The sequence below is a fragment of the Cucumis melo genome, chromosome 8 (genome assembly GCF_025177605.1).
Source record: "Cucumis melo cultivar AY chromosome 8, USDA_Cmelo_AY_1.0, whole genome shotgun sequence".
Classification (NCBI taxonomy): Eukaryota; Viridiplantae; Streptophyta; class Magnoliopsida; order Cucurbitales; family Cucurbitaceae; genus Cucumis; species Cucumis melo.
Window position 1 is genome coordinate 3,404,711 of NC_066864.1, and position 15,804 is coordinate 3,420,514.

Here is a 15,804-nt window from a genome sequence, read left to right on the forward strand (position 1 = left end):
ATTAATTAGTGTTTTTCTTTCTAAATTTAATTAGTTTAAGAATATGGTGTGAAATATAAAATTCTTACCCTTCAAAAAAAAAAAAAAATTTAAATCATTAAAGGATAAATTTAGATTATTTATTAAAATTACATTTGAAAATGGTTGTTGCATATAATTCTTACATATATATATATATATGCAGATGTTATGTTAATAAAATTGTTTTAGAGTTCATTTATAAAACTTTAGAGTTGTCCGATCTAGAAAACTAAAATTCTTTATAACAAAGGTAAATTTAAATTAATACAATTATTAAGTTCAAAGCAATTTTTTCTTTGATGAATTTAAAATTTGGGGAACATGTCGATTGAGAAAAAACAAAAAAGGTATAATTCAGAAACACTTTCCTTTTAATTTCTACCTCTATTTTGTTTAATTATTATTGGAGAAAAGAAAGAGATTCTTCTTAAAATTTATTAAAAATATAGATTTTAAAAGACACTTTACAAGAGACCAAATCTGAGGTGAGATTTGAGAGAATCAATAAATTAAACTTTGGAAAATATGGATAATAAAATAAAAATATGGTTTGGACTCGAAATAGCCTTCGTGATGTAGTAATTAAATATAAAAATATTGAAACTATTTATTTTTTGTTATAAACATAAAGAATAGATAATTAGGAAAACACTACGTCTTCTTATGGATGTCTTTTTACCATATACAAGTCGTATTGAATTTAACTAAAAGAAACCCAATTTAGTTTACTTAATGAAATTAAGTTTGATAAAGAAAAACGGTGAAATGAATTAATATGTTAAAGCAAGCAAACAAGTATTTATAAGTTTTTTTTTCCCTAATTTGTGTGTGTGTATATTCCACAAAGATAATATATATTGGAAGAAAAAGAAAAGGAATTTAGGAAGTGGGTATGTGTAGGAAAATGAGAGGTACTTTAATTTTAAAGTCAAAAGAACATTATAGGGAAAAAAAAAAAACAAATAAATGAAGTGTTCACAAAAGATAAAATGGAATTTACAAATTAAAAGTGATTTTTTGAAAGAGGTTTAGGGTTTGTTTGTGTTTTGGTTTGGTGCCTCACCACAATCACAAATACTACTTTGGGTCCATTTCAAGTCCGAGAGTTTTCTCCATATCCATTTTCTTTTAACTTACACGCAATGCCCTAAGAGTAATTCTAACATTGATTGGTTTGGGAAACACTAATTTAATATTTAATTTAAACATTATATTATAAACAAAATGATTTCAAATCATTAAACAGTCAAAATTACGATTTTTGTGATTTTGATCATTTTGAAATAATTTTCAAACATGACATTAAATATTCTATGATTAATTTTTTTCCAATCCATGAGTTCAATTTTTTGAACAAAAAAAAAAAGGATGAAAACTGATTAAAAGTGTGTTTGGAAGTGATGATTTTGACACTAAAATCACTTTTATCTAAAACGTTTGACAATAAAATAAAATTAATTTTAAAAAATAAAAAATACTTTAAATTGATTTTTAAAATATCACTAATCAAATTCTTCTTTCTGTCTTATTGCAAGGGAATCACCTACAACATTGTTAAGAATTATTAAAAATAAATTAATAAAATTAGATATTATTAGAACTTCGAATGATCCATATTTTTTACAACCATTTTTACCCAACGATTGACTATTGAGTTTAAGTGACTAAGGATGGAAAAATTCCATCCTTAATCGGGGAATCTTCGGTTTGATCGGGGACAAGGTCAAATAGGAGACACCAGTCGGGTCCTCAAATTGGGGATGGGAGGGTAACCCCACCCCATCCCCGACCCTGACCCGTCTTGAATAATTATTTTTATTTTATTTTTTATTATATATTATTTAATTTTATTTAAAGCATATTTCTTTACTTAAATTAAGTTACAGTTTTGGTAGCTTTTTTTTCTTTTTAATTCTCATTTAATAATTTTAACACAATCTTTTAATCAAATTTTAAATAGACAATTGTTAAAAATTTTATTATTGTTGATTTAAATTTATTTTAAATAAATAATAAAAATACAGAAATAGGACTCTTCCTTACGGAGACTTGATCCTTGAACGGGGAATCCCAACCCCAACTTTCTAGACTCCCTAAGACGATGTATCCTTCGATCAACTTTAATGATCATTGCTGCCAACCTCTAGTCACCATTTTAATAAAACTATTTTTAAAAAAACAAATAAAATAAATTAATCAAAAATATATTTGTTATAATTAATTGATTAAATAATTTTTCAAAAGAAAAGATAATTTTAAAATTATCTGATCGGAAACCAATTTTCAAACAAAAATTTGGATGACTTAGAAATCAATTTTACAAAATTAATTTTACTAAAATATTTTTCTCCAAAATTCACTACTACTCTATCACTTTGATACACACCATAAGGACCCGTCATAGCAAAATTAGAAATATTGTTTTGTTAGAAGCAAATGAAAAGCCTAAAGATTCCTTTTCATTTTCCTTATATTTATCAATAATCAATTATCTCTTGTGTTAAATGACTGTCGGTGAGAAGTTTGTCGGTGAGATCAGTGCTGACTTTTCAATGCCCAAAAGAGAAAGGGACAATACTTACCACAGGGAAGGGGCAAATTTCATATAATAAAAATAATTAACATTACAAACCCTTTTGTTTCAAAGGTTAAATAGCAATTTTAAAAAAAGTTTCTAATAAATACCTAAAATGTGAATGTTAAATCAAACAAAAAGCTGATATAATAATAATATCTACTACATGTCTGGCATATAAATCATCAACTAATTTTGTGAAATTTAAAATTGTTGATAAGTACATTTGTCTTAAAATTTTAATGAATTTTATATCTAAACTTGTCGTGGTTATAAGTTTCTCATACACGAGGGTTTTTATTAAATTGTCAAAAAAAACCATCAATCCTAACAATATCTACATCTTTGTTTTTATTATTATAAATATAAAGAAAGTCTTACTAATATCACAAGCCGTTCCTTTCTCGGTCACATTTCATAACAATTACAAATAATGAAGGCAAAGTCAAATTTTAATCATTGATAATTATATTTCTTTGTTTATATTGATAAACACCATAACTGTCTATTTTTCTATAGTCACCCTACCTACATAATTATGTTTGTTTTTGTTTATTTATGATGATAGAAAGACCTTTTCCTTTTAAAAAAAAATCGTCCATTAGAGATCACTTTATTGTTTATGCCTCTAAAACACCTAAACCTTACTCATAATCTGTGTATTTTAATTAAATGGACCAAATTATAAATAAAATCTAGGGATAGTTTCAAATATAGCGATTAGATTTAAAATATTAACATATATAACAATACTTTAAAAAATATTACAAATATAGAAAAATATGTTAAAATCTAACTACCATACCAAATATTGGTTTACAACTGCAGATTATAAAAGTCTATCAACAACAAAAATCTATAACCGATATATTTTGCTATATTTACAATTTTTTTAAAATGTTGCTATATACTTAATTATTATTTCTAACACAAGATTAAGTGTTTATAATACATAAACTAGATAGGCACAAACTTATAAAAGTCAGGAGGATCTATACACACACCAATGATGATTTCTAGTTACTACAAACCCCTGTTTGCTCCACAATCTTAAGGTTAGTAACTAACAATATGAACATTGAATGTGTGTATATACATTGATTAGTGTCAATATTCACAATGGATAGTGTAAAAAGAACGCGAAATAGAGGATAGAGTGTTAATATGGATAGAGGATTGTGTTGGGAAAATCAGAGGAATATGGATAGAGGATTGTGTTGGGAAAATCAGATATTTTCCTCGACTCCGCCAATATTCAATCCTTTTTCAAATGACTCTAAATATGCCATAGAGATCATATAAAAGAAATGGAACCTTCTATAAAGACAAGATGTGGAACATTCTTGGTATAGGCTCCAGAATTCTGATAATCAGCTGAGCATAGTGGGGTGTCCAGTTTGCAACATCCTCTTGATCATGTCCATTCCAAATGCAGAATCTGATGAACTGAGCATCGCCAACATACCATTAAATATGCACTCTATAACAGTCCATGAGCTTTAGAGATTTCTTAATCAGAATAAATAGTTAATCACAAAGAAATGAGATGCAAAGACAAAAGGCAACACATGAAGGCTAGTCCACAACTCTTAAGCAGCCAAAACCAAGAGATTAGTGAAATCTAATAACCCTCATCAATGAAGTTGTATTACCAAAGAGGAAGAAACCATTAACCCCACTCAAGACGAACATTTTTGTGGATTTTTCAATCAGTACAAACTAATGGATTTGGGTTCATAAAAAATAAAGCCTCGTGATTTCAGGGCATACATACTCTTTTCCAATTTTATCTCGCAACTATCATGTAATTCCCATTGAATAAACATGAAAGCACCCAGTGAGTTCCAAGATCAAGAAAAAGTCTTTTAAGATATATAAGAATTTAAGAAGGTTCACCAAACTCAAGTAATAGAATAGGGGAATACATGGAGTGGAAAAGCATATGATATAGATTATAGAAGCTGAGGGCAAATCATGAAAAAAGCCATGTCAACAATTTCATTCGTTCAACTCACCTAGGAATTGTTATTTCATAGGGGAAAATAACAACACCACAATCTGGACTTGGTATAGCAGGAACATGATCCTTCTTTTCATTCACAAACTTTATTACTTGAAACAACACCTCACGAAGAGAAGCTTCCAGTGTCGTCCTGCGGATGCTTCTCTCATCCAATCCACTCTCTGCACAGAAAGGGAAGGTCGGTATAAATTATTTGTCCTTGAAGCACGGAACTACTACAAGTACTAATGCTAATGCAACAATTAAAAGTACCTCCAGGATCAACTAGAATTTTCTGTTGGTGAGTCTTGCCAGAATGTATTTTTATGTGTTGGGCCACATGCAAATTGATATACCATTGTTCCCAATAAAAGCGTTCAATTTTGTTAGTGAACCAAGAGGCCTGTTTATTTTTCTCTTGATAAAAGGATAAACATATCTGCAACAAAAATGGGAAATTAATTATTAAAGATAGAAATAACCAGCACAACGTCCAAAAAGATGCAACGATTTAAAACCTGGCTTTTCTTGTTTGGGTGTTTCTCTACCCAATTAATGAACTGCTCAATCTTCTCATCGATCTTCTTCTCAACTTCAATGTCTCCACATTGCACCTATACGGCAATAAATAGAATTGTAGAAGTCCCCAAAAGAATAAAAATAAAAGAAGCTGACACTCCATACGAGATATATGACCGGAAGAATCTGAGGTTCAATTTTATTTCACATAGAAGATTTCAGTAGTTTCAGCCTTGCGTAATGCCTTAAGCTTTATTGTTGAAAATCTTTATTATATTATCTTATTGAACGTATATACAATATGCATCCATCCAGTAGAAAAAGGAATTCTGTTTTAACCCACTAAATCAATAAGCCAAAATCTTAATAAGATTAAAGCAGCGAGATGAGAGTTAAGGGAAGAAATAGGGATTTTGTTTTGACCTGTTAAATAAATAATCTAAAATCTTAATAAGATTTAACCAGCACGCTTTAGGGTTGTATGAGCCTATATAAAACATGATGTGGGCACAAAATTTCATATTTTACTACGCAAGAGAAAATAAAAAAATTGAGAAGAACTAATTGATTAATGAGTTGAGACTTACATAAGTAATATCAAAAAGCTCCAAATCAATGTCTCTGGGCCGAACAAGACCTAAAGCTCGGTGAAATACAATTGTGTGTAGTATACCTGAAGTAGTGTCAAACAAACATCATCATATTATAAACAAACAGAATAGTCGTTCTCCACATGAAATTAATTAAATAAAAGATTTCTCCAAACTCAAAAGTCAACAGTAAATTTAACTAACTACAAATGAGAATGTTGTGCTAAGAGGCAATATAATCATGTCATATGACCCAAAGAATATAGGCATACCAAACATAATAACCTGTCGATCCTGAACTATTTATTTATTATTAGAAACCCCCCAAGCCATGTAGGTTTGATTGCATATGGGTATTAATATATAATCGTATTGTTGACAGAGTTTATACTTCATTGTTGGTTGAGATTTTAGTTCTTGCTAGTCATGTACCTAGTCTGGCAGAAGGCAATCACATTGCATTGCAATCTGTCTAAACATTTTCATCAGTAATGGAATTAGACTTTTTTCTCCCTCGCTGCTACTGAATTTCTATACAATTCTTCTGGACACCGACATGACATTATAGCTACTACACAACTGCTCTGGGAGAAATACTGAGTGGACATGTCTAGCCTAATAACAGAAATCGATAAAACTTGACAATCATGAAGCCCCAGAGGAAAAATAAAGAGAACTCTCTCCGTTCTTCAGTTGTGAATAATCAAGCTCTCCGACTTCAAAATTCACTCCAGACAAATTTTCGAAATAAATCTCCCATGAAGTTTAAAAAAATGATGCTTTCATATGAAGCCAATAAACAACAGGTCAATGCAACAATGAATGGTCATGTGTGAGAAGCAAGTTCTTGGAGAAAAAATCCAGTCTCACCCACCATTCCTTTTAGCAGAAGCTTAAGCATAAAGAAATATTCATAAAGAAATATTCATCAAGACTATGAGGATAGGGAGCAGTAAGATCAGCTCTCATCATCTTAACTGTTATCACTACATCCATAGACAGTACTCACTCAAATAGTAGGTTATGAAAAATGTGGATCCAGTTTGCAGTTTTCTATAACTCTTTTTTTCCTTTCCAAGGAGCAAAGAAAAAATTATGCTTACTAGAACCAAGTGTATGCTGAAAATAAAGACATGGTACTGGTAATGGTTCGTCAGTTGGATTCAAATTTCACTTCAATATTTCACGTCCAAATCAGAGCGTATGGATGTGAGTGTGACCTAAACTGACCATATGGTCATGAGTTGTAGAGGTCTTACAAGAAACCACAACAGAATCACTGTTTGTTCTTACAAGGATGGTCAGACTGCCGAGGAAATAGTGTCCTTTATTTTACCTCGAGGCTAATTGCGAGATAACATGTAGGATTTTGGAGGTCTAACTTAGCCATACAAATTGCTTCCATAGTTCAGAAAAAATCCAGGCCCTAAGAGTTCTCCACCAAAAAACAATGACGTGACCAAGCAGTCTGAGAAGATTCTGATGGCAGAGGGAACAAAGAGCCCGTTAGGAAGTTTTGGCTAATGCTAACGAGCCACGAAGTCAATTATGCAGAAAACTTCAGGGGGTATTTAGTCTCACACTGTTATCGTAGGAACTAGAATTGTCAACCATCAAAATATATACTCACCCCATTTATTAAAATGGTGTGACATGTTGTTTTCCTAAACATACTTACCAATGCTTACAACAGCTCCTCTGTAGCTCCTTAAAATGATAAAGATTCTCATGGATATGTTAGGAACCAAGGTAGTTATGGGATGCCTTTATCCCACATTGGTTATCCTAACCAATGTGGTACTTAAGTGGCTTGGCTCTCCCACCCCAATAGCTGACTTTTGGGGTGTAGTTCTCCAATTTGGAATTCTTCCTCCATTTGAACAATTTTCTAGTTTGTGAAACTACATTTTTCCTCAATCAAGCGAGTGAGGTACAAACCCCAGTTCACAGGTACAGAAAACAGCCAAAAAATCCAAAAAAGAAAAAAAAAAAGCATTGAACTACCGCACTTCCTCAATGAGCCGAACTCAAAACTACTAACACAGATTTCAAGATAAAACGAGACCCAGACTGAACCAAGATACTATAAACAGTTCCAACCCAACTCTTGAAAGAACCAAGATCCTCCTAGATCACAATTATTTCCTTTCTTTTTCTTCACCCCTTCCAACTTGCTGCCCGAGCTCTTTCTTTTTCCCCCTTTTGAGCAGTCTTTTTAACTTCCTTTTGCTTTGAATTGGAACCAAACTGTTTTTTGCAAACTCTGAACCATCTTACTAATTAAACTCTATCAGCAACCTTCTTCATACGCTTACTTCTCTGCCATGAAGTTGTTGTGTTGGGGGACGGGGGTGTAGGGTAGATTTTAAGAATTTAAATGTTTGTTGGTTTAGTTAGTACCCAGAGTCACCTTAAATACTTGTCAGTTATTCCCGAGTATCCTGAGTAGTTTAAGCAGAAAAATGATCAACCAAAGCCTAAACATTTTCTCCTCACTCTCATCTGAGCGTGTTTTAACCTGGTCCTCAGTTGACCGAAAAATTGAAGCATACTTTCTCACATCTTAGAATAATTGTATAAAAATACCTCTATATCTCCCAAAACTATGGCAGTCATTGGAAAGACTAACCTGAACTAGATCAGATGACACAAGGAGACAATAGCCATGTTGAACGATTAATTTTCAGCCAGCAACTACTTCATAATAAAATATCATACAGATTTGCAACCTACGATTTCCGTAGCATTTATATAATTTGTTCAACTAATTTTTTTTTATATATTAAAAAAAAAAAAAACAAGGAACAAGAGGCCCAAAGGCATAAGCTTACAGCGCAGAACTTCGCGTATCTCGAACTGCTCAACTTCCTACATAGAATAAGCCAGAATAAATCCATTAACACGGCGGCGGCGATGGTGAAAATGACACAGTTAGAAATCATAAATAAAATTACGTGGTGAGAAGAAAAAAAAACAATATACCAGTTCTTTGAGTTGGCATACTTCGCAATTCATGGCAATTGGGTATGGTGAGGTTCGGGTCGGTGATAGATCGCGGAATGAAACCCTAACTTTCTGAATTACACGAAGTCATCGTTTCTGGGCAGAATTCAAAGCGAAGGTTTTCTAACCATACTGTTCTTCTAAGAAATTTTCCTTTTTATTTTTATAATAATTAAATTTGTTGGTATTATTTAATACGAAAAGAAAAAAGTCCAAATTTTGGATGTAAATAAATAATGAGTTTGAATGGAGAATTTGTTTTGGTTGGTTATAATTTGTACACTTATATGCAGGTTGATGTTGATGGTAAAATGGTATAATTTTAACAAAGGGTGTTAGGTTGTCTGGAAGGATTAACCAAGAATGCGTTGGAAAATACATTGGAATTTGTCACAAATAACGTCATTAAAGGCTTTCTCTTATAAAATCAATCACTACTACTTTTTAAAAATGGTTGAAATATCTTTTCTTGATTCATCTGATTTGATCCCCCACATTTTATAAAAATTTCTAATTTATTTTTGTGTTTTTCTCGTGTTGTTCTTGTTATTTTAGTGCATCTGTTTATGCATTATTTGTAAGATTCTAAATGATTTAAATCGTCCCAAATCTTACGTCAAATCTCAACTGTTTTTTTTTCTTTTGAAAATTTTAAAATTACACTATCAAATATTTTAAAAAATAATTGGTAAATCATCGAGTAAAATTGTGGGAAAAGCTAAAACTTTTTAATAATTTTAGAGTTTCCTATTACAATTTTATCCGAAATTAACTGAGATCAACATGACCTTTTTCAAATATTACACGATCTTTTCAAATCTTTTCATGTTTTATATAAAAATGATGTTGTAAATTGCTTAAAAAATTGATTTAAGATCTATGAAAGTTAGTTAAAATTTGGTATAAGTATTATAAATAATCAAAATTGGTTGTGAATCTTGGTTTTCAAATTTTCTCCAAATATAGTTAAAAAAAATTAAGAACAATTTGAAAAATGGTTAGAATCTCATGTAATACCTATTCAGATGCATCCAAAAAAAAAACCAAATCAATGTTATTTGTCATAATTTTTCAAAATACACGATAAGATACTATTTGATATTGAAGGTAAAAGAGTAGTATTTCACATACCAAAAAAATCAATAGCAAACAAGTTTTTAGAACGAGGTTACCCACCAAATATTTTTTGTTTTTTTATATTATTTTATACGATATTTTCTTGAAGAAACATGTTTTAAACTCAATCCAATTGCTTGAGTTGTAAAGCTCATCAAAATCATGAAATTAAATAATAAATTAAAATATATATATGTATATATAATTATTATATGACAAAGTAAACACCTATATTTTTTTTTAATTATATTAATTTGAACCATTTAAGATGAACTTGGAAATTAAAAACCCAATTTATAAGACGTTTATTTATTTTAGGGGTTTCTAATCGATGTAGGTGCAATTATATAAGAATATTTTCAAATGTCAAATATGCATGGTATATGACAAATAATGTAGAATATATATCTCAATTTCAAAAATATACGTGCATGTGAATATATGACACACTATATGAACGAATGAAGTATATAATAAATATGTATATTTGTTTTAAATATTTACAACCATAAGTCAATATTTAGTGCAATCCACCTACATTTACATCTGAATTTTAAGTGAAAATTTTCATTATGTAAAAAAGAAAATGAAAACTTATCTCGAAATATTTTTGTACATTTAACCACACAGAAGAGAATCAAATATGGAAAGAAAAAAAAAGAATGAAGAATGCTTATTTTAACAGAATCAAACTCAAAGGAGTTGAGGAGTGGATCTAAACTAAAGTGTTTCGATTGGGTTGATGGGTTTCGGATGTATGGCCTTTGAAGTTATATAGATCCATACAAAATGGATGGGAAGCCCACTGGACCTTTGAGAAATTATCCTAAATGCTGCCTTATAGACTTAATTATACTCAACTTAAATATAATTAACTAATAATTAATAATTTTCCCTTCTTCTAAAGAAATTCTAAGTACCTACATCATAATTTATTTTAATTTTGATATCCGTCTCTCTCGTTATCAAATTTTCAAAAATCCTACTAAAAACACGTCTAATATAACCATCCATCGAACACATAACCTCTAAAAGATACTAAAAATGATATTTATATATCCATTTTAATATTTGATTTTGTACTTTTAGAAGTGATTTCGTACGATAAAAATTATGTCTCATAGTAATATTCTTTTTAACGTTTTAAAATCACTTACTCATCATTATCGAACATCACAACTTTAGAAGTAATTTTAAGCATGACAAAAGTAATTTTGACTATTCTAAAATCACTCCATACGTGATTTAAAAAATTTAGAGCGTGATATTTAATTTAAGTTTTAAGAGCTTTTGTTGAGCTTCTTGGAAAAATTTTTTCTCTTTTAAAAAAAGAAAAAGGTTCTCACTATGTGAACTTGTGTACTTTCTTTTTGACAATTTAGTAAAATTTAATAGTTTGAGGATGTTGGTTTACATATTCTTTAATTTTAAATTACCTAAGCTTTGAGTGCTTAATTATGTTATATTATGAAGAACCAAATCAAAGAACAAGATATGAATTGATCATATATATAGTTACTAGTTTTATATCCCTAAAATAGTACACACCATCATCATACACAGCATATCATTCTCATCTCTAAGTGTACTTTGCTTAGTACCATGATTCTACTCACTTAGGCATCATGAGAATGGCCTAATCTCTTCGTTCAAGTTTGGTGTAACAATGGCAAATGACATGTTCACACAATACCCTTAATGAGCAAGCCTTTTGACAAGCTTTGATTAACCTCCAAACAAACCCACAAATATTTAGTACTAATTATTCAATAATAAAGTCATAGCCCTCAACCTTAGAGCAAACTCGTCACAAACACATTAGTTAGTAAGAAAAACATGAGAAGACCCCAAGTCAATGTCAATCATTCTTAATGGGTCTCTATTGGGTATAGTTGTGAGACATGGACCATGCACTTGTTCATATAGGAACACAATCAAATTAAACCCACTATTTGAAAGATACATGTGATCATGAACAAAAAATTCAACAAATTCACCACTTATTAATAAATAAAATTGAATTAATATTCAAAAATATTATCGTCTCCTAATTTATCACAACCACTCTCATAACCTTAAATACAGTGACTATAACACACCATTCACTATGGTTGATCAAATACTTCATGACAATATCTTAACATAATTTCTCTAAAGGAAGGATAGTTGCTCCCATATTGTAAGTCGTCCGACATTCAAACATATAGACCTATGTTGGTGTAGGGTGCAGTATATTAATAGAGACACATAATATATATAGAGTTAATAGGCATAGGGAATATCTAATTAACTGTATGTGTCCTATCCCATCTCTATGTTTTGTTTTTTTTTTTTTTTTTTAATTTTGAAAGTATGGTCATTTTGAAAGGTTGGCGTGTGAGACGCCTTCTGTAGGGTTCTCTTTAGGTGATGGAGTCTTGAGGGTGTTTTGTCATCATGGGGCCACACCCCATTGTACGTTCATTTTTGAGTCATGCCCTATAATTCATATATTCTCACATTTTTTTACAAAGTTATTTCTTAAACTAAAATAAATAAATATCGGAAATTCTTTTTAAATTAAAAATATATATATATGTTTCTAAAACTATTAGCAGGCTTTCAATTTTTTGTTTCCAACCCAATAAATTACCTGTATTTGTAACATCTATGGCTTTACTATAATGTACGTATATGTATATAGGATATTATTATTTTTTTCTTCGCAAAAGATTATTATATTAATTTTGTTTTAGGTGGACATGGTATTAAAAAAAAAAAGTTGTCACAACACTAAAATTTAGGTGGAAAGGAAAGAGGAAATTTATATAGGGTTGAAATCGACTTTTTCATGTATAATTATTTCATTATTTTATTTTGAACATATTACTTTTCTTTTCTTTTCTTTTTTCAAAAAAATTTTAAAAAAATTTTATTTTTCAAACTTTAGTTTTTTTTTTAAACGTTCAAACTTTAGACTTAAGAATGTGGGGTGAATCTATTTTGATTTTGTTATTAAACATATTGGATGATGATGTAAATAAATTGTCTTCACCTACTAACTTAAGTTTAATATTTGAATCAATTAGTAAATCAAGATTGAACAAAAAGCATATAATTCTTTCAACGATTTGACATACATATTGAATATACACATATTATGGGAATTAAAATCATTTTTGTTTTGAAATCTTTTATCTTTAATTTTTAAATAACAGTTATTTAGGATTGTGAGTGATATGTGTGTGTGTGGAAGTTAGAATGTCATTATCCAAAAAAGAAAAAAAATTAACATAAAAGAAAAATGGTATCTATTTAGCTTGAATGTGAAACAACATTGTAATGATTAAACTGGAAAAAAAACAATAAAAAAGTAATTAACATAGGAAGTTTTTGTTCTAAAGAAGGGAATTATTTTATTATTATTATAATAGAAGAGGAATATATATATATATATAAACACACACATATATATTTTTGAAATAGGGGTGGGGGTGGGGTAAGGTGAATGGGCAGTGGATTTTCTTTGTAGAGAGTAGAGTGAGTGTTAATAAGACAATGTGAAGAAGAGTGGGGACTGTGATTGGATTCCTTTTGTTGTTGATATGATTGGGTGCCTCCTGCCTCTGTACTCTATACATGTATACATACATCCTATTTTTATTATTTTTCCTATAACCAAATATAAATTATTCATTCTACTTTACGTTTTTTCAATGCTAATATTTGACTCCTCTCTTTGGGATAATGCTTTTTTCTCATTATTATGTCATCAACTTGTGTTTATGCCTCCCCTCCCCTCCCCTCCAATGCGCAATTCACTACATACGTAACACAATTTTAAAAAAAGAATTTTTTTTCTTTTCTTTTTTATGGTTTTCAAATTATTTCGTCTTTAATATTTTAAAATGTTTTACTTTTTTTTTTTATTTTTAAAATTTTAAGTTTTATTATTAAGATTTGAGTTTTGTTTATATTTAGTTGTTAATTTTTTTTAATTTATATTTTTATTAGCATTAATTTTTATTAATTAATTCAAAAGAATTATGATTTATGAAGTAAATTTTGATAAAAATAGTAAAATTTATGAACCACGTAAACACTAGATTAAAGTAAAAAAGAAAAAAAAAAAAAAAAAAGTCCTTGAAATGGTTCAAATGTATTATTCTCGTGGGGAATTTGATTTCAATTCTCAGCAACTCTATAACTACAAAACAAAGTACTATTACTCAGCTATTAATTTAAGGTGCACTTTTTTCCTGTGATAATTTTTGGTCAATGTTGCTTTTGAAAATACAATATAGTGGTATGTCTTTTGATATTTATTATCAAGACTTTGTTGAGTGAATCGAGACGTAAAAGAATAAAAAAAAAGAGGAATCAATTATGAATCAAATGATGGTTATTTTGAATCATATAGAAGGTACAGTGACGAAATGGTGTCATTCACTTGTAGAAATGATTAAATCTCACCACATACATACACCCCACAATAATAGTAAAGTATATATATAAAATACCAATACCAATACCAATAACGATAGCATAATATTTATGATATGATTTTAAATTTATTTGTTTTCCTTTCTTAGGCAAGCTGGGAGGGTGGTTGCATTCCCAATACATGGCTTAGCTTAGAGAAAAAAATATGATAACAATGATGAGAAAAATGATTTTGAATAATAGTTAGTATATATAAATTAAAGAAAGGGGAATATATATATATATATATATATATATATATATAGAAGGAATAGATGGAGAGACCGAGAGAGAAGAGATCAAAGGGGATTAAATTAGATTTATTTGGGGGACACGATGGGGAATGGTAGGGCTGCTTAGGTTGTCAGTAAGAATTCTCTTGTGTCAGAGAAAAACTCATTCTCTCTGACTCAGTTTTTCTTAATTATATTATTTTTTTGGATAATATATACATATATTTTTTGATATTATAAATTTAAAAAAGAAAAAGAGAGAGAGGTTGGAGAAGGGGCAGGGCACATGCAAAAGGGTATAGTGTAGAGAGGGCAAAGACATGATAGATCGATATCTATGGCTATGGGTGTGGTGGGTGCAAGGACGATTCTGTCCATTTCTCAGCTTTTGTCACGTTTGGATATATCCTCTAAATCTTACCTTTTCCCATTTTCACCCATTTTATATAATATTCACTGTTCTTCTTCTTCTTCTTCTTCCTCTTCTTCTTCTTTAATTAGATTAATTTAGCACTTCGTGTTATGAGTTTACCAGAAAGTCTGATGTATGGTATTTCGTAGTTTATGTTGTTCATTTGGTGTTTTGGATTTTGGTTCAAATTTTGTAGATGGGTGTTCTTTTTAATTATTTCTCATGTTACATTGTGGTAGGAATGGATAAGTGTTAATATGTGTAAAAAGATGTTCTTATACTTTTATGAAATGAATCCCAAACAAACTATGTCTATAAGTATTTTTAACATATAATAACATTTGATATCATGTGTGGTAAAATATTGGGAGATACGGTAAATAATTAGACTTAAAAAGTTGAAAAGTTGAGTGTATTTAAAGTTGGATAAACACGTTTTTTTAATCATTTGTAATTTTAAAAGTTAGAAATTAGTATTTATAGTTCTATAAAAACTAAAACAATGTAAATATTTCGATAGTGATTAAAAAAACCTCTTAAATCATAGGTAACTAAGATCCAATGAACAAAATTTATAATTTAATATATATATTTTAACAATCTATCTTGTAAGGATGTGTTTGATACGAACCAAATTTATAAAACTAAAGAATACTTGCTCTTTTCAAATAAGGAAATTATTTATATGCTAACATAATTTGAATAAATCGTGGATTAATTTTATTTTCAACTCAATAAATATTGAGCTTTGTACAAATTTGTGAGAGAAAAAGTTAATTAAGTCAAGTTGAATTAAATTTATCCCAAACCAACCAATGCTATAAGTACTATAGAACAAATTATTGAAATGAGTAGGCCCTTTTAATCCAATA

The 15,804-nt window shown here is 29.4% G+C and overlaps 1 protein-coding gene across 1 annotated transcript; it reads right to left on the reverse strand.

The window, feature by feature from the left end:
• Positions 1–3,668: 3,668 nt before the first annotated feature.
• Positions 3,669–8,956, reverse strand: LOC103484751 (autophagy-related protein 101). The gene is made up of 7 exons (XM_008442014.3): positions 8,690–8,956; positions 8,539–8,575; positions 5,705–5,790; positions 5,117–5,212; positions 4,872–5,037; positions 4,612–4,780; positions 3,669–4,042 (listed from the first exon to the last, which is right to left on the reverse strand). The coding sequence occupies exons 1-7, from the start codon at positions 8,720–8,722 to the stop codon at positions 3,967–3,969; spliced, it is 663 nt and encodes a 220-aa protein (XP_008440236.1). The 5' UTR covers positions 8,723–8,956; the 3' UTR covers positions 3,669–3,966.
• Positions 8,957–15,804: the final 6,848 nt, after the last annotated feature.